This window comes from Centropristis striata, chromosome 5 (assembly GCF_030273125.1).
Source record: "Centropristis striata isolate RG_2023a ecotype Rhode Island chromosome 5, C.striata_1.0, whole genome shotgun sequence".
NCBI classification, from domain to species: Eukaryota; Metazoa; Chordata; class Actinopteri; order Perciformes; family Serranidae; genus Centropristis; species Centropristis striata.
The window spans coordinates 23093716-23119551 of NC_081521.1; the positions used below are offsets into that span (position 1 = coordinate 23093716).

The 25836-nt window shown below is 38.6% G+C and overlaps 1 protein-coding gene across 8 annotated transcripts in view; it reads left to right on the top strand.

Annotated features, from left to right (window-relative positions):
* The window catches only part of kif1b (kinesin family member 1B), a 63382-nt gene extending 38190 nt beyond the window's left edge, over positions 1-25192 (top strand). For 4 of the 8 annotated variants that reach the window (XM_059333744.1, XM_059333747.1, XM_059333746.1 and 1 more), the window contains 28 exons: positions 862-967; positions 1077-1094; positions 2273-2421; positions 3213-3391; positions 3805-3942; positions 4988-5239; positions 7474-7592; positions 8027-8112; positions 9139-9268; positions 9586-9739; positions 10078-10168; positions 10255-10373; positions 10505-10560; positions 11845-11953; positions 12581-12647; positions 13724-13808; positions 14205-14310; positions 16281-16395; positions 16490-16623; positions 16740-16801; positions 16902-17047; positions 17944-18204; positions 18298-18369; positions 19372-19493; positions 19796-19948; positions 20160-20352; positions 21476-21594; positions 21697-25192. In XM_059333744.1, coding sequence (XP_059189727.1) covers positions 862-967; positions 1077-1094; positions 2273-2421; positions 3213-3391; positions 3805-3942; positions 4988-5239; positions 7474-7592; positions 8027-8112; positions 9139-9268; positions 9586-9739; positions 10078-10168; positions 10255-10373; positions 10505-10560; positions 11845-11953; positions 12581-12647; positions 13724-13808; positions 14205-14310; positions 16281-16395; positions 16490-16623; positions 16740-16801; positions 16902-17047; positions 17944-18204; positions 18298-18369; positions 19372-19493; positions 19796-19948; positions 20160-20352; positions 21476-21594; positions 21697-21739 — 3384 coding nt within the window. In that variant the 3' untranslated portion in view covers positions 21740-25192. The remainder of the gene's footprint in view (positions 1-861; positions 968-1076; positions 1095-2272; positions 2422-3212; positions 3392-3804; positions 3943-4987; positions 5240-7473; positions 7593-8026; positions 8113-9138; positions 9269-9585; positions 9740-10077; positions 10169-10254; positions 10374-10504; positions 10561-11844; positions 11954-12580; positions 12648-13723; positions 13809-14204; positions 14311-16280; positions 16396-16489; positions 16624-16739; positions 16802-16901; positions 17048-17943; positions 18205-18297; positions 18370-19371; positions 19494-19795; positions 19949-20159; positions 20353-21475; positions 21595-21696) is intronic. The other 4 variants (XM_059333745.1, XM_059333749.1, XM_059333750.1 and 1 more) reach the window with 2 other exon arrangements.
* Positions 25193-25836: the final 644 nt, after the last annotated feature.

Genomic DNA, 25836 nt, shown 5'->3' on the forward strand with positions numbered 1-25836 from the left:
TTTCGTGTGGTTGTTTCTGAATGGAGAGAATTCAGCTTTTAGCTTGTTGGTGGGATTTCAGCAGGGAGGAGGAGGTTAATGGCAGATGAAAAGGCTGCATTGTCTTCCCAGAAGACACTGAACAAACAGGATGAGGTCATCGGGACCACAGCCTGTCCTGCTCTGATGATGATGGCGCCCCTCATTGGATTACAGTTGACTCAGCTTCTACCAGCACCTCTCCTCTTCCATTCCAGCTTTTCTCTCACATTATAACATGATATTTTACCTTTACACGACATTTCATTTCTTTTCAAAATGTGAAAGTTTTTCATTCATTGCATTGACTCAAGAATTGGGTTGCCCACTTAACTTAGACATTTCTTGTACTTACAAGACAGACTAAACAGAACTCTTCACTTATGTTTTTAGTTTTTAATTATGTCTGATCTGATTACTGATTGTGTAATCTATTTTATCCTCACAGATCATCAATTAAACAGCTTTCACTGCTAGTGTCTTACAAGTACATACTGTATATAAAAAAAACCTAATATGTAATGTTTTGATACAGGTCTGGAAATGTGAAGTACAAAGAAAAACAGTCCAAAATCAATCTCATTACACATTTCATGTAATCGTTAACCCACTTTCATATCCCATTGCATTAATTTAGACCAGAAACTAAAGTTTTCAGTACTTGTCTTTAATGTAGAAATTAAACTCCGTAAGTGTTATGGAGACTGTGCAGTAATCCCAACATTATACTGTGTATTTTTGGTTAACGTGTGGTGCAAACGATGGCTACTGAAGCTAAGTACACCTGTTGTTGCGGCTGATGGAGAATGTTCTCTTTCCTCATCCCTGTGTGTTGGTGTCCAGGTGTACGAGAGCAAATTGCAGGAACTTCAGAAACAGGTGGAGACTATTTCTCTGGTAGCCGAGACACCCGATGAAGAAGAGTTGGAGGAGGAGGAGGAAGAAGAAGGTGTGTACTGTACATTTTTAGTCCTGCGTATATATCTGTACTTCATACATTTAATCCCCAAAAAATAAATAAAAATGCACTGTATGTTTTCCTCCACATTTCCGTCCAGAGCCTAAACATCTGGGATGTGCGTATAGTATTTCCTGTTTTACAATCAGAATCGACATCATCTTAATTCAGATTAATGAAAATTAGTTCATATTGCCATACTAATTACTCATCTAAGGTGTTAAGTCAAACTAGACCATACTCAAAATAACTTCTAATTCCTTTGAAATAAAACATACTATTAATGCTAATAAACATTCCTCTTTGAATGTAAAAGGACCATGCTTAAAGTTTCTCCTGTTTTAGCCCATAACCTACAAATTGCCTGTATATAACTGGCAAAAAATGCTGGTAGACGCAGAGTAGCAACCGACCCCTTAGTGCCCAACACAGAAAAGTGCCCTCTTTTAGAGCCCAATGGAGAAAACATGATAAAGTATCATCTAAGGTGCCCTTCCAGTGGGGTAAATGTGATGAAGTGCTTAGAAAATGTGACACAGGTCCATATAGTCTATCATACATGCTATAAACCTTTCTGTGTGTGCTGGTGCCTCACTGCATCCAGCTGGTGTCCTTTTTATTTACTTTTTTGTCCCTGCCCCCAAGACAGCCTGGGACCGCCACTAGGCAACAATGTTCCAAAGCATTTCTTTCAGCAAAGCACACTTTTAAGACAAATAAATAAGCTTTTTGTCTGTGTCTCACTTGATTAATTATATAATCCCAGTTTACTCCTGTGTTTACAGACATTATTGATTTCACCAAATATTAATTGGTGATAACATTGAATGATTAACTTTGCATTAACTGCATTTAGATTAATTTCATGCATCATGCATCAGGTTGATGATATTCACTGGAATATAGTTGTTAATCAAGTTGAGAACATTAGCAGATTCAGATCATGTGTGTTTTGAATTTTCTGGGTAGGGATTTTCTTTGTGTTTTTCTTGTATTAGCCACAATCTGTCATCCAAATGCAATGTCCATATCTCTTGGAGGTCCCTGAACACATCATAGAGGAAATGTTTTCAGCACAGACACTGTTAGGAAGAAACACTGACCTAAAATAAAGGTGACAACTTATTCCACATGATGGAATTGTAGGCAGGAACGTAAACGACACTGGGTTTGTAGTTGGGCTAAAAAAAAAGTGAACTGGTATGGTCCTTTTTTGTTTAATGTGCATTTACATTTGTGTGTGTATTAATGTTTATACGCTTGTTAACATCACCTGTTTCTCCTGTCTCCATGCAGTGCCATGGACTCAGCATGAGTTTGAGTTAGCTCAGTGGGCATTCAGAAAATGGAGGTACCATCAGTTCACCTCCCTCCGTGACCAGCTGTGGGGAAACGCCGTCTACCTGAAGGAGGCCAACGCCATAAGTGTGGAGCTAAAGAAAAAAGTAAGCAAAGTATTTCTTTATCATCGTTAGCATTGATTCAAGGCAGGTTTTCCAGCTTTGAGAGTAAAGAAAATCATAGAAAGGCTTGAAACAAAACATTAGATTATGGGGAGAAAACACTGGGAGACCTACTAAAGGATATTTAAGCAGGTGAATCACACTCAGGGCCATTAAGCATCAGGTTCTAGGATGAGTCAGCATGATGATGTCATGAATGCCGTCACAAGATTTATGATGCGATTGATTGATTGATTCAACTGGTCACTGAACTTAAAACATATTGTGTTGTTTGTGCATCACTGAGAGCAAAGGGTTAGTAGGGAGTGACTCATTGTTACATGGAGAGATTCAATTTGTTGTGAATCAAAAGCTGGTCTGCGATGGTCCACCTTCCCCATCAGGAACCCAGTGTGATTCATTGTCTCGTCCAGTTCCACGCGCTACATGATTGATAATGGAGATAGGTCGTCTATCATGGAGACATTTTAACAGGTTTTTTATTTATCTTTGGGTTTCTGTCTATAATTTATATCCAGTGTTGTTAATTGGTTTAGCATTTTACCCCCAGAGGATGCTGGGAAGAATGGGGGGGCTGCAAAATGGAGGGTGGTATGGATTTTTTTTACCTTTCAACCTTGGTATATCTGCAGTTATATAGAAGCACACAAGAATAGACAGTGCATGAGTCTTTTAATTGACAAAAGTCAGATTCTCGTGCTTGTCCTTTGTTGTTGTTGGGTTTTTTGACTCCATTTATTCTTCCCTTTCCATCCACCTCTCCCATTCTTCAGGTCCAGTTCCAGTTTGTCCTGCTGACAGACACTCTGTACTCTCCGCTGCCCCCTGAGCTCCTGTCTCCAGAGCCAGAAAAAGATCGTGACTCCAGGCCTTTCCCCCGCACCGTGGTGGCTGTAGAAGTTCAGGACCTGAAGAATGGAGCCACGCACTACTGGTCCCTAGAAAAACTCAAGTAATGCCCAAACTATACCTTAAACTAGTCCTGGTTTTAGTAAGATACAGGTGCATCTCAATAAATTAGTGACTCTTTCTCTGGTGGTTCGCCACAATCTAGGTAATTAATGGGAAATCCTTATGCCATATGATATGGCTACCCCTAATTAATGCAATGTGTTATTTATTATGCAAATTCAGTTTTAGAAATGATCAACCACTACAGTCTGCTAAAATGTGGCTCAAAACTCAGATTTCTCAATTAGACCATTGACAGATCATTTCTCATGCCTCAAGAAATAGTACAAAAAATACACTGAATTATGTGACATACATCTGTACATCTCTTCCCTCCACCCATTACTGTAGGTGAGTCATATATTCTCTTTCTGCTTCTCATTAATGTTAAGTGCACTCTGTCGTCATTTGCAGGCAGAGGCTGGACCAGATGAGAGAGATGTATGATCGTGCTGGGGAAATGGCCTCCACAAACCAGGAGGACGGAGAAGGCACTCTGACAGGAAATGACCCCTTCTATGACCGTTTTCATTGGTTTAAACTTGTGGGGAGGTACGTAGCACAACAACCAATACCATACCATACATACATACATACATACATACATACATACATGCATACATGCATACATATATACATACATACTGTACAATTCTGCTTATGTTAACACCCTGTTTGAATGCTGGTTGTTGTGCTGATTGAGTTCTAAGTAACAGGTTTTGTTTTGCTTTTGTGATCCATTGAATTATTTATCTATGCATTTACTTTCATTTCATTTTAATGGCCAAATGCTGTTAAAGTTTGTTTTGTCATTACATCATGTGTATTCGTGATATCACATGTTTTGGCATCATTTATCTTTCATGTATTTTTGGGGCCATGTTTTTTTTTTTTTTGTCATGATTGTATTTTTTTGTTACATTTGTGATTTTATTTTGTGTTTTTGGTTTCATGTCACTTATCAATTTCTTGTCATTTTCATTTATCCCTTGTATCATTTTGCTATGTCTGTTGCCATTCTCATGTCAATATCCCTTCCAGTTCATACAAAAGCTGTAAGTGGATTTGGATAAAGTGAAAATTTATGGCATTTTGTATTTTATCCTCTTTCAGCCAGCACACATTACAAGATTTATATGTTAATCCCTTTAAAGTGGCATTTCATTTTGGTATAAAATAGTTTCTATAAACTGCTTTGACACCTTGCAGCTTCTTGTAATACCTGCTCTTTATTCAATGAATCCTTCTGTTGCATTTGCAACAGCTTCAAAGAATTAGTATTAGCATTTTTTTCTCAATTGATTTGGTTTTACTAACTATCAAATTACCACAAAGCGGAAAAATGTAAGCCATGAATGAATTGTTGTTGGCTGATTACTCTGCAGCTCAAATTATACCAAAACATTTTTATCTTTTTAATATTATCACATTGTTTTATGGTAAACTTCCATACAATTTACCATTTGTGACAAAAATGCCAAAGTGAAATGTCCTATCTAAGCTATACGTAGTGAAGTTTCCTGTTTAACTTTTCTATTACTCCATTGTTACCCTTCCTTGCTTCCTGCCACTGCTCCCAAACTACCAACCCGCTCAGCTCCCCTATCTTCCACGGTTGTGTTAACGAGCGCCTGGCCGACCGTACGCCGTCCCCTACCTTCTCCACCACTGACTCTGAGATCACAGAGCTGGCAGACGAGCGCCAGAGCGAGATGTCTGACTTGATCGACGATGAGGCCTTTGTGGACGACACCAGCTCAGATGCCGGCACCGAAGAAGGCTCGGACATCTTCAGCGACGGCCAGGACCCCTTCTATGACCGCTCCCCCTGGTTCATCCTGGTGGGAAGGTTGGTGACTGGCAGTGGCATTCCCACGTCCTCCACACACAGGCTGGGACAGGAGTTTGAGGACAGGATGGCTTGGCTTAGTTTAGTTTATTTGTGACTTCTCAGATGTAGAGTGCAGGTTTTTTTAATAAACAAACAAGAAAAAAAACTAATGATCGTTAACCCCCTGAAACCCAAGCGGTAACAGGGCATTTTAGCATATGTTTTTACTCTCTATCTCTGGCTATGATAAATTTGTTATATTGGCCTTTTGTTTTTTAAAGAAAACATGCCTTTCAAAACCACTGTTGGGCTGTGGTGTTCAGAAGGTTAAAAGGTTGGATGAATTCATGTTCAGTGTATGTTTATAAAGGTGTTGAAATACAGTCATGGAAAAAAATATTAGACCACCCTTGTTTTCTCCTTGCTTTCTTGTTCATTTTAATGCCTAGTATAACTAAAGGTAAATTTGTTTGGACAAATATAAAGATAACAACAAAAATAGCTCATACGAGTTTAATTTAAGAGCTGATATCTAGCCATTTTTCATGGTTTTCTTGATATTAACCAATATCATTGTCAACAAAACCATGGAAAATGTCTAGATATCAACTCTTAAATTAAACGCTTATGTGCTATTTTTGTTGTTATCATTATGTTTGTCCAAACAAATGTACCTTTACCTAAAATGAACATGAAATTGAAGAAAACAATGGTCTAATAATTTTTTCCATGACTGTATGATGATGGGCAGACTGATGTTGCACCCTACAACAGTGTTTCACTATCTGTCAAAGTATATGGAGTTCAAGATATCATCTTGCGTAGTATTTCAGTAGCCAGCGAAACAGAATCCAAGCAAATATTATAAGCATATCCCTTATTAATTATCAGTAAAGCCCTCCCTGGTGGAAGAATTATTTCAGAATCAGATCATGTATTCATAGCGGCTTTGCAAAGATAAATTGAACCAGTATTAAATTTAATATGATTAGTCATGCTAGTGTGCTCACAGGCCCGCTTTGTATTGAGTTGCTTCTAATTTAGATGCCAAAAATTGAAAAGCCACCATCCTTTTCTCTGCACCTCCTTCCAACGTGGTGTCTCATCCCCCGCCACATCACAGCGCTGACTGTATTAACTCCCATCTGTGTGTGAACTACATGTATCTGCTGTGTCTAAGTTGATTATCTGTCTCTCATTTTATTTTATTGTTTAATGCTTTAAACCTTGTTTTGTTTTATTTATTTTTTTGTATTCCATAAAAAAACGATTTGTTTTCATAACCTTGTTTGTTTTAACATTGCTCCTGGAATATATTTAAGGTAATATTAACTCACTGGTAGTTGACAGTCACATAATCATTTTTATTTGTGTTTGTTTTAATTGATTGACAAGATGAAATAATATGCTGCGGCAGCATCTGAAATCACAGCACACGCTGTACCGAGGCTGTTGCCTCAGCCCCGTCATAGATGACTAATAAACATCATGAGCTAATCTTAGATGAATGCAGCCTGCAGGCCAGCCACGCTCTGCAACAGGCGTCGTTCAGCTACCTCGTCACTGTGACTTCAGAGATTTTACAGATTCATATCTCTCCTCCGGCTCTGCCTCAAGTCTCCCAGCAGAGGGAGGGGCGACAGAGAAAGAGTAGGTCACCAGGGGTGCTGCAAAACAAATCAAGCCCTACAAAACAAAATGTCAGTGAGTGTGTGAGTTAGAGACCAACATCGCCATAATACGACACAATAAACCACTCTTTTACTGCCTTTACTGCTGCATCCCAGGTGATCTGTCATCACCCTGTCACACAGTTTAAAAATAAAGTGGATGGTTTGAACTGCTGCTGATTTCAGTGCCCTGGAGCAATTATAATTTTATGTCCACTGTTTTCTTCTTTGTTTTGGTTCTGCTCATTCCTTAACATAATTGTCACTAATATTTTGCTGTATTTTGTAGTAGTCATTAATATATGCTAAACCCTGAATGTTTTACTCATTATATGATGTTTAAATAATTAATGTAGATAATGTAGAGCTACCAAGAAATTGTCTTGATGTCACTACTCGGATAATTTTCAATATGTCGATCTGATTTGCTTTTAATAGGCTTGATTAAATGCAACAGATGACAGTACCATCATAAATACACTATGTATAATTAATGTTCTCTGATCAAAAGACTGCAGTTGTTCCACACTGCACCAGAATCAGGTTTTCAAGTCTCTCTCCTCCTTTTTTTTTTACTCTCAGAGCTTTCGTGTACCTGAGCAACCTGCTATACCCTGTGCCACTGGTACACCGTGTTGCCATAGTAACAGAGAAGGGCGAGGTGCGTGGTTTCCTGCGTGTGGGGGTCCAAGCTATAGCTGGTGAGTAATGAATGAGATTCTCTAATGAGCAGGCCTGTTAGGATCCTCAGTCACAGCCTATATCCTGCTAATCACTCATTTATTGATATAGTCCTTGTAAAGCAGTCAGTGTTATGTAACACTTTTATAGAAATAACAGTTATTCTGTAGTAGAGCAGTTTAAAACATTTATTGTAACTTACTGTGTATTAATTCCATGCATTTGTGCCACATTTGAAACATCAAAATGTATTTAACTCAAACCAAATAGCTAAATAAATGGTTTTAACTTTCATTTTGATATCAGTGGGAGAACATTTTGAAAAGCCGCCGATCTGGTGGCAAAGAGAAAATTCCCTCAGATTCTCCGTGTATTCCTTTTGATGTGCTTTGACGGTTTAAGTCAGCTGTGTCTGCGATAGATCCTGATAAAAGTACGGTTTGTCTCTTTGTAGCTGACGAGGAGGCCCCAGACTACGGGTCAGGAGTTAGACAGTCAGGAACCGCCAAGATTTCCTTTGATGATGAGTACTTCAAAAAGGTAAGCCCTGAGTCATATGAAAGTAGTTTTAAACTTCAAGACACACTTTTTTTTTCTACTTGGAGAGAAAAAGAGTGGGCGGAGAATATTTGGGTTGAATGTGAAGTCAGCAGAGGAAGCTGTTTTTCATTTGAGTTTTATACTGTTTATTGATTTCCTATTTATTTTCTGGGGGGAAAAAATACATAAGAATCAGCAAATTTTCAGCCTTAAAGGTCCAATGTTGTAAAAAGTAAAAGTTTTCCATGTCTTTTGTGATTATATAGCAGGTCAAGGCACTGCATATACAGTCATGGAAAAAAATATTACACCACCCTTTTTCTTCAGTTTCTTGTTCATTTGAATGCCTGGTACAACTAAAGGTACATTTGTTTGGACAAATATAATGATAATGATAATGATTTTGGTTATTATCAATAAAAACATGGAAAATGGCTAGATATCAGCTCTTAAATCAACTCTTATGAGCTATTTTTGTTGTTATTATATTTGTCCAAATAAATTAACCTTTAGTTGTACCAGGCATTAAAATGAACAAAAATTGAAGAAAACAAAGGTGGTCTTTTTCCATGACTGTATGATGTTGAAAGTATCAAATAGTTTAACCCATGGAGAAAACTGGCTTCAAACGAGCCGTCAGGACTTCTGTAGGGTTGTGATATCACAGCTTTGCTTTATATATAGGTAGAAAGTGCATCTATAGTGCCATTACAGTTATTCCCCAGCTGCAGAGTTGAATGTAGATGTGTAAGACCCAGAAACACTTCAGAGCTTATTTGAGAGGGGGAGTTAAAGAGACAGTATCAGAACAATAATGTGTTTTTGACCATTAAAGCATGTAAACATGTTCTAGTTCTAAGTATGATGCTGAAAATGAGCATGCTGCACCCTCTTTAATGCTTATTTACTTAATTGCACAATAATATAGAAATACATTCACACAGGTGGAGATTTTTTTTTTCTCTCTGCCAGCTGCATACTGATGTCTTGCTCCTCTTGCATCTGTTTCCTTTTTTGTCCAATCAGAATGACTTTCCTTCCACCGTTATGACCCGCTCCGGCATGTCCCTGGAAGAGCTGCGCATTGTGGAGGGCCAGGGCCAGAGTTCAGAGGTCATCACACCCTCAGAGGAGCTCAACAGAATCAATGACATGGGTACGGCTGCCAGACCTTCACCTCGCCACTCGTAATTTCGACCTCTCAGTCCACTGGGAAACACACTTGGCAGATGGCCTTGTTGAATGCAAAGAAGGGCTTCAAACGTATAGTCATGGAAATGAGTCTGATGCCATTTTTCTTGCTTTGCAAAGGAATGTTTCTATAAATCACAAGCTCCATAATGTGCGGAAACCGGTCTAATTGTATTGTGCAGAGCTTAGAATTCATATGCAGATTACAAAGCTCAATTGCATGTGCAGGTCATTTTCAATACAGCTCAAGTCCTCTTAACCTTCCTCTGTGGCTTTCTTCAGACCTCAAGCTGGGTAACATCGCAGACACCAAGCTGAGTTGTGGTGAGGATCTGGCAGGCCAGCTGGAGGTGGGCAGCATCTTTACCTTCCGAGTTACTGTGCTCCAGGCCAGTGGCATCCCGCCGGAGTACGCAGATATCTTCTGCCAGTTCAAGTGAGTTCACAAGCTCAAAAATACAGTCTGTGGTCTTAATATCGAAGCTTTACAGTTTTGAGAGCAAAAAAGGGGAGAAAACCTCTGTATTTTTATGACATTTTATAGTTTTTGTTTTAAAATTAATTGAATTTGAATTTGCAAATCCAATCAAAATTGAACAGCTTTATCACAGCATTTATATGTATTTATATTATCTGCATTCACCATGCTATGAAATATGACATGCCACTAGAGAATAACAAGAACAACGACAAGTTCTAGCTAAATCCTAAAAGTTGACGATATTTGAATCCCTTTTGCACCAAAATGAAACACATTTTTGTCTCTTTCTTTAGTTTCCTGCATCGTCACGACGAGGCCTTTTCCACTGAGCCTCTGAAGAACGCCGGCAAAGGAGCTCCGCTGGGCTTTTACCATGTCCAGAACGTGAGTGCACAGACTCACACACACACAGCAGCTATCGTCTCTATGTTAATTAATTTTGACAAAACCCTTATTCACTGTTGGAGCAGGTTTCAGTCGAGGTCACAGAGTCCTTCATCGAGTACATCAAGACCAAGCCCATCGTGTTTGAAGTGTTCGGCCACTACCAGCAGCACCCGCTCCACCTTCATGGACAGGACCTGATCAGGTCGGAAAAATAGAGATAGTTGCATAGAGATGCTGCTTTACTTTCAATAATGTTGTTCTAATGCTGTAATTATTCATATTTGTTACGCCTGATTTCTGTATTATAATTTTGCTATACATTTATTTTAACAGTCCCCCAACACAGTCGAGGAAATACTACCCTATCCCCATGCCTCTGTCTAGACCAGGTAAGGGCTGTTATCATACCACATGCTGTACCAGCAATATGTTCTGCACCTGTCATCCTCATTTCTGTATGTTCGTTATGGTTATGTCAGCATGCCTCATATTTCCTTCCACTTTTCTTTCATTTCTTGCTTCCTTTGGATTTTTTTGTCTCTTATTTAATCACTCTCCCACCTCATAATCCTCTTACCCATCTCCATCCTCCCTCTTCCACATCTCCCTTTTCACACGTCCCCTCCAATCTCTCTCATCATTCTTACAATATCATACATAAAAATAAAAAAAAACAAAGACCACACCCGAAAGATAGAGTTGGTCCGCTACCTGATGAGTGGCTATGTGAACGGCAAAGTGCTGGACACGCTGTCTGAGCACGCCAACGCCCTGGCGTCCTCTGCCGTGGCCAGTCTGGAGGATGAGGCTGACCAGCTCTCTCACTTCATCTTCCTCCCAGTGCCCAATGACCCTGTGCTAATTGTGCCCAGGCACCATGGTTGGTACAGCAGACACTGTAGTACCTAAGGCATTAGATGCACCTGTGTTGTAGTAATTAGACTAGTGCTGTGCTTTGCTCGTGGTGACTGCAGGCAGCAGCATAACAAAGCTCTGCAGTGGTTTTGCGTGCTGCACCTCTCTGCAGGTCTTTTTAGGTCCAGTCAGCTCAGTCCAACCCTCCCCTGTCGCTTACACACTGGCTTGAGCTGACACCTTCAGGTAAATCTGCTGCATGTGCTGAATCTTAAGCCAAATAATAAAGCAAGTATTTATCATAATCATAGAGGATCACTGACTGGCATTCACAGTAGAATCCTGAGGCTTAAGCCTTTTATAGGTTCAGCTGCAGTCCAATTACAGCAGTTTTCATATGGAATAATGTTCATTTCAGCCATATTGAACACAAACGGATGTAGCTGTGTGCCTCAGAGATTAGACCGTTTCAACAGGAACATAATCCTGACGTGTCAGACAGCAGGGAACTGTCAGTGGTGGTGTAATCTGTGATTTAGCTCCTCATAGCATCTCAGTATGTGCAGCTGTAGGTTTGAATATATTGCATTATATTTCCTGTCTTCTGTGTCCAGCTTACAGAGATAATGGACTTTATTAACACGCCCTCTGAATATTGGTATTACAGTATATGTGTGGGCTGATGGTTCTGACCAGGATCAGCAGTGTGTTCACATCACATATCCAGCCTCCATTCATCCATTTATAGAGTTCATATCTATCACTTGTCCCCTCTTAAATTAACAGATAACTTATTTGTGTTTGTTTGTCTGTGTCAGTTCCAGCCACCAAGTTGAACACCATCACCAAGTCAAACCTGGGTCAGTGCGTCAGCAAGTACGATCTGCTGGTCTGGTTTGAGATCAGCGAGCTGGAGCCCACCGGAGAGTGAGTTTCTACACGTTGATCTTATATTAACATGCAGCAGCAAATAAATGTTAATAAATACTCATTATGTGCCATTTTTAATTGACACATGATATAAGATTTCAGATCAATTTCTCTTATTAAGACTAAAAAGAAAGCAATACCTTCAACTTTCTGTGTGTTTCCACAAAATAAATTATTCAGAAAAATTAAACAAAACATTATGAAGTTTTTTTAGTTGTCTTACGTATGTTATTGATAGTTCTTTATTTCTTGAAAATCAAACAAAAATGTAGAAAGAGCAGGGAGAGCGAGAGAGTGAATAAGATGTATACTTTACATAGATTAGATACATTAAAGAAGTACACACACCCTCTGTGTACCAACAAGGGTCATATTTAGCAAAATAACACCTGTAAAATATGTCCGTCCCTACCCGATATGAGCCATGGCCACAAACGCAATAAAAACCTGACATGGTACGTTCATAAAACAGAAAGTTGTTGTGAGTTATGTTAGTGTCAGTAGAGGTGAGACAGGTGCATTTTGGCAGCATATGAACAATAAGTTAGTAAAGTAATAAAGAACGTCATGTGATATGTTATTTGAAGTGTCCTGGCTGAATATGATGTCCTTCCTATACATCAGGTACATCCCAGCTGTAGTGGATCACAGTGGAGGACTGCCCTGCAATGGAACCTACCTACTGCACCAGGTACTACAGATCTTCACAATTCCTGCTAATCATACACACGAATAACTCATTTCATAAAGGCATTGGCATTACACGCACTCTATCCATCTGTTTTTATGTGCATTTTAAATTTGCGAACTTGAGATAAGATAAGAAACGCTGGAAGTTCATCTTGAAATATCAGAAAAACGTTTTTTGCTTGGCTGAGGTGAAGTGTGTGTATTGTGTATTGGTAAAAGCAAAATGCAACAAAGTGCAATAGAAGCAGATTTAGCAAATAAATGATAATACATATGAAGTACAGTCATGGAAAAAATATTAGACCACCCTTGTTTTCTTCAATTTCTTGTTAATTTCAATGCCTGGTACAACTAAAGGTAAAGGATATCTAGCCATTTTACATGGTTTTCTTAATAATGATTTTGGTTATTATCAAGAAAACCATGGAAAATGGCTAGATATCAGCTCTTAAATTAATCTCATGAGCTATATTTGTTGTTATCATTATGTTTGTCCAAACAAATGTACCTTTAGTTGTACCAGGTATTAAAATGAACAAGAATTTGAAGAAAACAAGGGGGGTCTAATAGGTTTTTCTATGACTGTATGTGACTTCAACGTCCACTAAAGCTTCTGCTCCACTGAAGAGAAAAAAATAGCAGCAGATCAAAATGGTCTCCTCACACACACATGATGTAACTTTTTTCACATTAATACACAAAACAAATAGAAATTTCATATTTAAATTGAGTTTCCTACATTTTTTTAAGTTAGACTAGTGCTCTTGTTGAGCCCTCCTCTTCTGCAATGGTTAAATTGTTTTCCGGCTGGAGATTCTTAATGAACCAACTCATAATAATAGTAGACAGAAACAGTTGGCTCAGTTGGCATTTCTGTCTGCTGATTTTCTTGAAATTCGGTTGAAACATTAGGATGAAAATCTGACTAAAGTAAAGTTACTAAAGCAAAGGGAACATTGTGTTTTTTTTCTTGTGCACCAGTAAATAATATTTCCTCTTTAAAAGAAACATTTCAAAGCTTATTTTAGTTTTAGCCGTGCCTACTCTGATCCTAAGCTCCTGTCATGTGTGCTGCAGGGGATCCAGCGGAGGATCACAGTGACTCTCATCCATGAGAAGGGAAGCGAGCTCCACTGGAAGGACGTTCGCGAGTTGGTCGTTGGTGAGCAGTTTTTCTTAAGGAATTATTAGTTCTTACTGCATGACTGTTTCCTCATTCTCACGGCAGAATCACTAGATGGGGACAACACCTTTTTCTCAAAGGAAGCTTAGTTTGTGAGGCAGCACTGAGGAGTCTGGGGAGTTGTGTCTGTATAGCCTCAGGCCACCTCTCTTTTTAAGTAGTTTATACGGTAGCTGTAGCTGAAGGAGGACATAATTACATTTCACATTTTACACTTTGAGCTGCTGACATTTTTATCCACAGAGGCTCATGAGTAAACAGGCATGTGTGTCTTGCTGCCGGATGCTGTGACAATATGGCTGTTAAACTGTGGCTGTGAGCATTTAAAATCCCTGACAGGATGTTGATGTGTAATGCTGCTCTGTGTCCCGCCAGGTCGTATCAGGAGCAAGACTGAAGTGGACGATAGCGCTGCTGATGCTGTCCTGTCTCTCAACATCATTTCTGCCAAGAACATCAAGTCGTCCCACAACGCCAACAGGTAGCTGAAACACTCAAATTAATAATCGGTGAACATTTCAAGGTTCAAATCAATTTATTGGTGCTCAGCGAAGGTTTCTTGTCCACATTCTGCTTGATTTCTGTCCAATTTATTAGTCTATTAATAATTATTAGTACTACTTTTTCAAATACAGCAATTGTCAACTCAGGTGTTTTGTTGTTTTTTCCCTTATTGCTACATGTTGATTTATTTTTCCATTTAAAAGAATCAGGCAACATTTGTGAACATGTCCTTGGCTCGGTGGAATCATTGCATGACCATTTCCATTTTCACTGCTGTTGATTTTCCTGTTAATTTGCTCCATTGTCTCTGTGCTTCTCTCTTTTTGTCTGTGCACTCTCTCTCTTCCCTCCTGCTGCGGCTGGACTCTTGATTGTGCTCAGGCTTTCTATTGATAAGGATATTGATAGGTACCAGCGACCAGAGAACATAAGGCTCCTTCTGTGAAAGAGCTTTATGCTTCTTTTTAGTCCTGTAGATTCCTAGAAATAAGTTTGTGGTTTTTGTTGGCATGTTGCATTAGGTTTGCCTTATTGTTCCGAAATATTTCGTATCTGGGAGGGAAAAAAAATCCCATTTCAACTTATTTATGGACAATAAAGGCAATCTTACATGCAAATGCAAAGCCCTTATTTTGTGTTAGCCTGTGTCATGCTATGTTGAACTTCTGTGGCACCCAGATTCCAAATGAATGCTTTCCCCTCAGCTGTTATTCACTGTGTGAGTGTAGCTCAATAACAACCAAGGCCATTGAGGCACCAGCAGGGCAGCTCTGGCTCTCAGTCTGTGGGTGAGAGCGCCTCCTGCTGCCAAAAACAGGAACAATGTAACTCCTGAAAGTCTCACAAATGGCAGTTTCTGTTAAACAATCTGCCATAAGGTAGCAATAAACTAATGTATGCCTTTTGGTTTACATATCTGTGAAGTAATCTAATGGTCTTTGCATTGGTACTATGAGGCATATCAATAGTAATAATACTCATTATAAGCCTTTTTATATAGCATATCCCTTTTATAGAGCGAGTGTAGCTTAAAGTGAAGCAACAAGAGAATAAATAAAAACAGGCAAGTAAAATAAGTGCAAATACTACATGATAAAACAAAGAAATCAAATTAATAACAATCAAAAGAGGCAGGAAATGGCAAGAACTGGTATGGTAAGAACAATAGAATATGTGAATAATTGAAATAAAACAAAGGAAGGCATAACATAACAAATATATGTTAAAGATTAGAATAAAACAAAGGAAGAGGAATAGTTATAGGCATTGCCGAACAAAAAATAGCTTCTTTTGCATCTTTGGTAGGCAATTCCAAAGTTTGGGTGCATGGTTAAAAAAAGGTTGAGTTGCCGATTTTCCTAAAAGGCCACAGAGAAACTAAGAGATAATGAAGGATAATAAAACGACAAAAATGAGTAATGTATGCCAGTCCCAAACCATAAAGAGAAAAAAAACATTTAACATAATTTCCTAAAAGACCCAGAGTGCCAATGCAGGCTAGCTCTTTGTATTTATTTGTATCATAGCTTCAACATGACGTGCAGAAAATATAACCTTTATATTCTGCTAGTTGCTCTTTTGGTTCTTGTCGGCTGTCACACACACACCTGCCACATTCCTGACACTCTGTTAACTGCTGTGGCTCCTGATCACGTCGTGTCTATTGTCAAGCTCTCACCTCGGTGTGCTTCCTCACATCTTGTCATGACTAAGAATAAGTGTGAGGGCCACTTCAATCACTGCTCAGAGTTCACTGTCAAAGTACTGTACTCACCAGATAGCTATCTAACTCTTTATGTGGTTATTTACAAAATTAAACTGGTTTGTTTTGTTCCTAGTCTAATCACACCGATCCTGCACACTCTGTTGTTAACAAAGCACTGACTAGGACTATTTCTCTGTAATTTTGTCGCTAAATGAAGATTTTTTTTGTTTTCTCCTCTTCAGGACTTTCTACCGCTTTGAGGCAGTGTGGGACAGCTCCCTGCACAACTCCCTTCTGCTGAACAGGGTCACTCCATATGGAGAGAAGATCTACATGACCCTGTCTGCATATCTGGAGGTCAGCCATTGCTCTGCTGTGCTGTACCATTTTGCATCAAGCTCTATTTGGATGTCAGCATAGCTAATATACTCGCTGTGTCTCCTCTTCACAGCTGGACCATTGCATCCAGCCTGCTATTATTACCAAAGACATCTGCATGGTGTTCTACTCCCGAGACGCAAAGATCTCCCCTCCCCGTTCCCTCAGGAACTTCTTTGGGAGCGGATACTCCAAAACCCCTGACTGGTAAGACTCCAGGCTGCCATATTGTGCCCATGTTCTATCACCCAAATTGAAGACAGTTGGATAATGTTATATCCATGCAGCACTCTTAAAAAGAATCTCTTCCACTTCATTTACAGCAATCGAGTCACCGGCATCTACGAGCTGAGCTTGTGCAAGATGTCGGACACTGGAAGCCCGGGTGAGCAGACAGCATCATAAATGTTTTAAGACAAGCTGCCGGTTTATTCCTTGGAGAGCTTTGTCCTGATGAGTGCTTTTTTTGTTGTTGTCCTGAGCAGGCATGCAGCGGAGGAGGAGGAAGGTCCTGGACACATCAGTGGCTTATGTGCGTGGAGAGGAGAACCTGGCCGGCTGGAGGCCCCGAGGAGACAGTCTCATCCTGGAGCACCAATGGGAGCTGGAGAAAATGGAGCAGCTGCATGAGGTAGGTCTTTAAAGATCACAGTCAATTGGAACTTTAAAGTAAAAAGAAAATTCCTCTTTTTATCTGCCAAAGCTTTCTCTCGTCTTCCCACTGTGTCCCTGTCTAACGTCCCACTGAGAGAAAAAATACCCACTTTTTCTCCTTACAAAGTTTCTTCTCATAATGGAAACTTCGCCCTCTGAACCCTAAGCAGAGTGTTTTTGCTCACTGTGGCCTCATTTTTCACTGCAATATATAAGTCCTGCATCTGTATGGAAAGAAAACAAGTATGACTAGAAGTAGGGAATGCTGTAAAATGTATTTTGTACTGTATAACAAGTTATAATGCCAAATAAGAAAATAAACAAATATATTTCTTTGATTTATTACACAAAAAAAATAAAAAAAATAGGGGGAAAATCTTGTATTTGTAGATTCCAATTTCTTCAAGTGCCCACAAGTGTTGCCAATATTGGGGGGGGGGGTCTCCACATTTATAAATGTTGAACTATTTATATATTTACTCTTATCATCTTCTCTGTATAAAAAGCCTGCAGTTCAGTCCGAGGTTCACTGAATATGCCAGCAGCGTAGAATTTAATGTTTTTTTGACACTGGTGCAAACAACTTATTCTGGGTCAAATTTTAAATGACATATGTAGTAAGTGATTTTGATGAAATATCACTATTATAAGCTGAGATTTGGTCTTTCCAGTCTAAGGTGTTCTTCACAGATGATCCATTCAAGGACCATCAGAATTTTAAAAAGTCCTACAATAATTTGTTTTTCAAGTTTCTGGCTATGATGTATTTTATTTTATTTTTTTAAAAGGAAAAGATGCTTGTCAATTCCGCTGTTGGGTTGTGCTGTTCAGAGGCTTAACTTGTCCCTAACCCCGTCCCTGTCATTCGGCCAGGTGGAGAAGACCCGTCACCTGCTCCTGCTGAGGGAGAAGCTGGGAGACGCGGCTCCAGTGGGAACAGCTCCCACCACCAAGTCCCTGAGCGAGTTGCTGTCCCCTAGCATGAGCACAGACAGCCTGTCCACCTCCACCTCCATCTCATCGCAGATCTCCAGTACCACCTTCGAGAGCGCCATCACGCCCAGCGAAAGCAGCGGCTACGACTCGGCTGACATCGAGAGCCTGGTGGATCGTGAGAAGGAGCTGGCTACTAAGGTGAGCCCAACTTCAGTATAATGGGATGCTGACTGTGTGGATTACCTCTTTGCTGCATAGTTTTCAACAGGTCTCATTTCTTTTCTCTTGTAGTGCCTGCGCCTCATGACTCATACCTTCAACAACGAATATAACCAAGTTGTCAACAGTATCAGTGACTGCAAGGTGAGTAATAACAGAAAGGAATTTCATTAAAAGTAGTCTATATAACAAAAAAATGTACTTAAAGTATCAAAAGTAAAAGTATTAATTCTGCAGAATGGACCCACTCAGATTGTTTTATATATTACAAATATATTATTAGATTATTTGTATTGATGCATTTACATGAGCAGTGTTTTCTGTAGGAAAGATAGAGCTCATTTAACTAAATATTGTAAAAAAAAAAATGTCTGATCACTATAAATCAATCTTGTTTTTTATGTTAAATCTCAACCTGAAAAGTAACTAAAGCTGTCAGATAAATGTGGTGGAGTAGAAGTATATAGCTACATAGGATGGAAATACTCAAGTAGAGGGGAAGTACCTCAAAATTGTGCTTAAGTACAGTACTTGAGTTAATGTACTTAGTTACTTTCCACCACTGGCGGTGGGTATTTTGTTCAAATATAGTATATGTGTTTCCTTCTCACTATTAAGATGCTATATGCAAGTTGAGTTATTAATATATTTGTTCAGCATTAACATTAAAAGCATTTGTTTGAATAATACTTACATTAAGAAAAAAAACAAAAACAAAGTATTTCTTGTTAAAGGTTGAATGAACTCAGTCATATCCATAAATGTCACAGAAAAATCTAAAAAATATATATATTTTTTATATATATTATTTATAAATAACACTGTAATCGTAAGTATGTATGCATGTTCTTTAGAAAATAACCAAAAGTAATTCTATGTATGCTGTGTGAGGACGAATAAAAACAAGCCATGAAATAAAAAACAAAATAAAAAAGTAGCCTATACATGTACACAGTGTAGTTTAGACATATTCTGTGGAGATGTAGCAAATTAGAAAGTGACCCTTAAATTAAATTCACTTATGTCATCTAACTGTACTTTATTATCAATAGTGCCCTCTTCAAGTAGTAATCTTTATTTTTCTTTTCTTTGGATTCATAAAAAATGTGTGTTTAACAAATATTTCATGCTTCTTTTTTCCTTCAGCTGTCTGACATCTCACCAATGGGACGTGACCCATCAGTGACCAGCTTCAGCAGCGCCACCCTCACCCCCTCCTCCACCTGCCCCTCTCTGTCGGACTCCCGCTGTGGTTCCATGGACCAGAAGTAAAACTTTTACTCAATTCATGCACTTCAATATCTGTCAGTTTCTGTGTAGAATGTTCGGTCATACTCAAAACTTTAACATATAGCACTCCTGTAGCGATGACAGTTAGCTCTTAAAGTTATGTACTTACTTGATTCCTGTGGTCTATGTCTAGTACCATCAGGCTGAATGCACTTATTGTAAGTCGCTTTGGACAAAAGTGTCAACTAAATGACATGTAATGTAATGTAATGTAAAAACCCAATTATAGATGTAATTTGTTGGCAGAAGCTAACTTGGTTGTACTTTGTTCCTTCATCAGGACCCCAGAGAACAGCTCCCGTGCCTCCAGTCCCTCCTGCTCAGACTATGAGAACTTCCCAATGGTTCCCAGTCTGGAGACCTCTTACCTAGCACGGGCTGGAAAGAACGAGTTCCTCAACTTGGTGCCTGATATTGAAGAAATGAGGCCAGGGTGAGTGCTGGCTTGTTTGCTCTTTGCAGCGTTGTCATTTTACAAAGTCAATATGAGATGCATCTCGCAGCCCAGACAAAAATAGATAATCCTGTTTTCCTGTCCAAGCAGAAATTATCTGAATTGATTTCTGTCCTGGGTGTTTTCAACTGGAAGCAAATCTAATTTAGGACGTATTTTTAACTGATGTCTCTCTTTTTTTTTTCTGTAGATCGGTAGTTTCCAAGAAAGGATTCCTGAGCTTCATGGAGCCGCGCTCCAACTCGTGGGTGAAGCACTTTGTGGTTGTGCGCCGACCCTACGTCTTTATCTACAACAGTGACAAGGACCCGGTGGAGCGAGGCGTCCTCAACCTCTCCACAGCTCAGGTGGAATACAGTGAAGACCAGCAGGCCATGCTCAAGGTAGTTTCAAGTCATCAATCGTAGTCCTGCTTCTCTCCTCTGCCGTTTTTATTTACATTCATTGAATCTCATAACAATTATTAACAGTAAACACAACTTAATCAAAAATAATCATTGTGTGTATCTGTATTTGTTCAAAAAAACACATTTTCTATCTCTCTAACTGTATTTGGATGGAAGACTGGAAATTGGTGTCATCTATTGCAGTAGTCACATCAAATCAGGCATATATTGTAGGTTTAAACCTTAAATTTATTTTTAATCCATTTTTCTGTTTCTTCAAAGCATTACGTTGATTTAATATTGCAATATAATTCATTTTCAAATATATATCCACATCTTCACACTACTCCTCAACATTTCTAGAAACATAATGGCTGATGCACAAATGTGTCAATGATGGCATGAAAATTTAGTGAATAATAACAAGCAACTTTGGAAAAAATATCCGTTCTGTCACATTATTTGTGCTATTTGGATTCGGGTACATGCTAAGTTATGATACAGTTAAGTTACATAAATTCTTTGATTATACTTCAGACTTGAGAGAGAGCAAGAAAGCTAGGTAGATATAATGTGAGATATTATTACCATTTCCAAATTTGTCTTTCTAATTATATTGTTTTTATGTTGAAATTTAAAGTATTAAATAAGGGTACAGCGTTACATTGCTATAATGATACTGATACTACATGATTGTAATTTACTTAGTAATATATTTAGTCTCTGCCATTCGTACCTGTTACTCTGTTGTTACCACTCTCTGGATTGTGCTCTGTTGCTGTTTTCATGCCAAAAAAGCCTCACTGAATTGAATTGTACTGAATAAATTAGCAAGAACAAGTCATTCAAGAGCAATACAGTGGGGGTGCATGGCACTTTGCAATTCAAGATGTTATCAATAAGGAGCAAACCACTTTCCAAAACCAAGACACATCCTTAAAATAACAAAACATGCACATGAACATATTCTGCTGCCAATAAATAAGTAACCCCTCGACAGGATGCATCACATTGTCATCACTTTCAAAAGCTATTCTACTTGAACAACCTAAAAACTATATTGATAGAAAACCTAAAAATACCTGTTCAACATGACAAATATTTGATGTTGTCTTTTCAGACTCCCAACACGTTCGCTGTGTGCACAAAACATCGAGGAATCCTCCTGCAGGCCAACAACGAGAAAGACATGAACGACTGGCTGTACGCCTTTAACCCTCTGTTAGCAGGAACGATAAGGTACACACACACACACACACACACAGACTCTTGAGTTACACTTAACAGGAAGCACCTCTACATTCTGCAGAGACTACATTCCTGTGTCGTCTGTTCCCACAGATCTAAGCTGGCGAGGAGGCGCACCGGCCTGATGAAGAACTGAGTGGGTCGATCGGCACACAGTAAACCACGGCTTCCATTGTTTCTGGAAAGCCTTTTGAACATACCAAGTGTTAACACTTATTAATCATTGTGATTCTTGACAGTTTTCTCTTGTAAGTAGACTTGTGGCTTAAGTCTCCTTTCATGCGACTAAAAGTTTCAGTTCCAGAGAAATTTGCCTCCCCCTCTCCCTCCGACATCCCTCTGCCAACTTAGCTTTCCTCCTCTCTATTTCTCTTCCCCTGCTCCTCCTCCTCCTCCTCCTCAGCTTTTTGTGTTTTTCGTTTTTATGACAATGTTTGGGTCTAATTTTGTTCCGCTTCGTTGTCATTCCCTAACTCCCTAACTAGTAGCATGTTGTAATAGTCTACTTGTGTGTGCACGATTCTTCAGAAACTGTTCTTTCTGGCCACTAACTTTCAGTTTGCCAATCATCTGTAAAGAGTCTCTATCAGTGTTATTTGTCTCCCGAGAAGAGTTTAATTTTATTTTTTGGCTGTTTTTTTTTTAATATGCCCGCATGATAACTGCAGCAGTCCTCAGGAGAAGACCAGATTTGCTTACTACAAAAAAAAATTAAAGCAAATCAGATAACTTACAGTTGAACCATGAAGGGAAAATATACAAATGTCTCCAAGTGACATATTAGTTTACATTCTGCTACAGAAAGCAAGGCTACTTCAAGATCTATTGCTGCTAATGAATTCATAGATTTTTCTTCCTGATTTCCATCAGGCCGCCGCCTCTCACTCCCCTCTGCCGTCTCCTAGACAGCCTTTAGAAATAAAATGTTAAGAGTGAAAAATGTGGCCTAACTCAGCGAGACTTGAGGGCAGTGCTGGATTTCCACTGTCATCCACAGCTGAGCTAAAAAAGGTTCTTTCACCCCATTGTTGTCTGCGAAGATTAGGCAAATTAGTCAGCTGACATATGAAAAAGCGACGGCTGTTTTACACATGTGATGTTTAGATCCCACTCCTCAGTCCGTGCACATTCACCAATGCCAACCCCGATAGTGCCGCCAGTCAGCGATTACTTACAATCATGCATTTGTGTCAACATGAAAAATACACGCTTACATGCAAAAAGATTATTTCATATCTCAGCAGTGAAAACGTGACAATGGATTGTTCCTGCGGGAGTAGATGTTTGTCCCTGTCCTTTTGCTATTTCATCTCACGAAAAACAGGGTTATAAGGAAAAGAGGAGGAGTAGGACGGACCGTACTCTGAAGAGAGAATACGATTTGTACATACAGTCTGTTCTGGGATCAGTGTGGTAGTTAGCTCTCGTTTAAGACATTCCTCTCAGCTCCTCTCGCAGTTTTTTTCTTACGCTGACATGTTGAGACCCCAAGAGAGTCTCAGCATTTGCTAATATTTAGTTTAACCATCACATACGTGTGATACGGAAGACAAAAACAAAACCTGGTGAAATGAGAGGAAGGATTTGGGAAAGCGAATGAAGTTGCAATGCTCTAGCCTTGACGCCAGTAGATAATTGATGACGCTGCTAGCTCATAGCCTGCAGGACAGATAATGAATAGTCTACCACCCCGTGACTCCCCTCACTGTCATGCTGGTGTCGGGTAAAATCTCTAAAGTGAAGTACTTACTGTTCAGCAGCACCACAGGTTACCATGTGTTCATTTTCTATTTGTGTTCTTGAATTGAAACTAACTCTCATTGGGTTTGATATTTCTTTTCTTCTTCTTCTTTTTTTAAATTATTAACATTGTTTTGTTTTTCTATTATGCTTTTAATCATTCCACAGTGAAGTTTTATACGAAATGTTACCAAGGGCATTTATTTCTTAAGTTGTAACCAGCTATATTAACATTATTTTGCACATTCACACATATCTATAGCAAGACGAGGGCAGATCACACATGTTGAGTCCAGGATTATTTCTGAGTATCAGGAACACTGATAAGAGCACATATCAAGGCTACACTGGATAGCTGTTTATTAGAGAGAAAGAAGTGATATTAAAGGGACGACATATACGACATGAAAGTTTTATTTCTGATATTGTTTATGAAAATATTTGCTCTGTGAGTCGTACTGCAGCTGCTACATTCGGCTCCTGATAAATTATGCTTCTGTTTCTTCAAATGGTGGAAGTGTGATGAGCACAGATGGGCATTTTAAAACTCTGGCCAACCAACCAGCAGTGTGCCGACTGTGTCATGAAAGAGACATTATGGTTGACGGTGTTGAAACAGAGGTAGAAATCGCCTGTTACAAATATTAGTGGAATTATTGTTGACATATATTCAGATGTAAAGATGACAAGAAAACATTTGGTGTAAGGTCAGAATGAGTGAAAAATAAGGAGCGTCTCTGCCCTGAGGTTAGCCAACCTGCTGGTCAGAGAAATAAAAACCTGCTGAATTGTCTAAGAAAATGTTTAGCATAAAAATGAATCATGACAAAGCATCTATGCACCGATGAAGGCTCTAAGTGCTACACGTTAACCTCAGCATACTGTGTGAGAAACGATACAAAGACCTGTCAGAGCAAACATTTTCACTTCACTGACTAATTTGCAGTGGTATATTATTTTGGATTGTGTATTTATTGTTTGCAATGTACATATTAGTTTGCAGCTCTTTGCACATATTAATAAAAGGTTCAACTAACTGATCAAATAAAGTCTGTGCGGTTTAGTTGTTCTACTCAGAGTGAACCAAATGATGGTGTGGCAGCCTCTGCCAGTCTCAGCTGGGAGAGCGTCGAATGTACTATGAAGATGTTTTTCCATCGTTTGAACAAAACAAAAAAAGAGAACTAAAATGTAACCCACTGCAACTTTTCAGGGGAGGTGAGTTACATTAGTGCTTCCTCTTTATTAGAAAGTGGTTTGAGTGAAAGTCTGCTTTTGATTTGAAGAATATTTACTCACGACTCATGCTAGCCAGCCACTTTAATTATAACAAAACAAAGGTGGTTTATAACTCATTTTTTTCTAATATCAGGGAATATAATACAAAGTAGCTAGTGACATCTAAAATGACAGTATACTATTGTTGTACTGGTGTCTTTCTTCACCTCAACACTTTTTTTTTTTCCGTTGATGCCTTTCAAAAAAAAAACTAGCCATGATATTTTCCATCTTCCCCTCTGACAATTAATATCGGTTAACTGCGCTCCCTTTGGATTTGTTCACCAAAAAAAAAAGCAAAAGAAAACAAGACAAACCACGACATTAACACTGTACATTATTTGTCAGACTGGTTTCATTTTCATACTTATTTTGTAAATATCTGTGTTGTATGGAGCTTGAATTAAAATGTAAATATGTTTACTGTATTTGTAATAATTATAATCCATTCGCTGTATAGCATAGATGTGTCATGCAGATATCCTAATTCTGTGTATGGTAATCTTGCACCATTGAACTGTTTAGTGAATGAGGCAACAATAAAAGTGCAAATTGTGCATTAGCAGAACAAGTGCTGCCTGTTTCGTCTCCTTTGTCCTGTTTCACACCCATCTTTACGTGTTTTCGCATGTTGCGACTTCCCGATACCTGTGTGCTCCAGAGGCATCTCTTACAGGAAAAGATTAAATTAGATTAGATATGTTAGGAATGAGGAAAATATTAAAAAATACTCACCACAGGTCAAATTTTGTAGTAAGTAAAAATTATGACACCTTATAATTTTGACTTACTACTAAGTAAATTATTTTCTTTCTTTAAAAAAAACAAAAAACTTATACTTGAGTTAATTTGACTGATATTCATTTGAGTGCAGAATTATAAAAAACAAAACAAATTGTCGGATATTCCCTGGCTTGCATACAAACAATAAATAAATAAATATACGATTTAGGAAAATAAAAGTGAGATATCCAAAAAACCATTCAAACATTGTGATTGATTTGTTAAGTATGTATATAAGACTCAGAATTGTGACAAAATCCTGACTTTATATTTTATTATTCTTTTGACTTTTTATTTATTATTTTGGATTGAAATTGTAAACATTTGACTTTTCTCTTAATTATGACTTAGTATCATATGCTTTTGTCTATTTAAGTCAAAATTATCTAACAATTCTGATTCACAATGAATATTTTTCTTTAACATTATTTT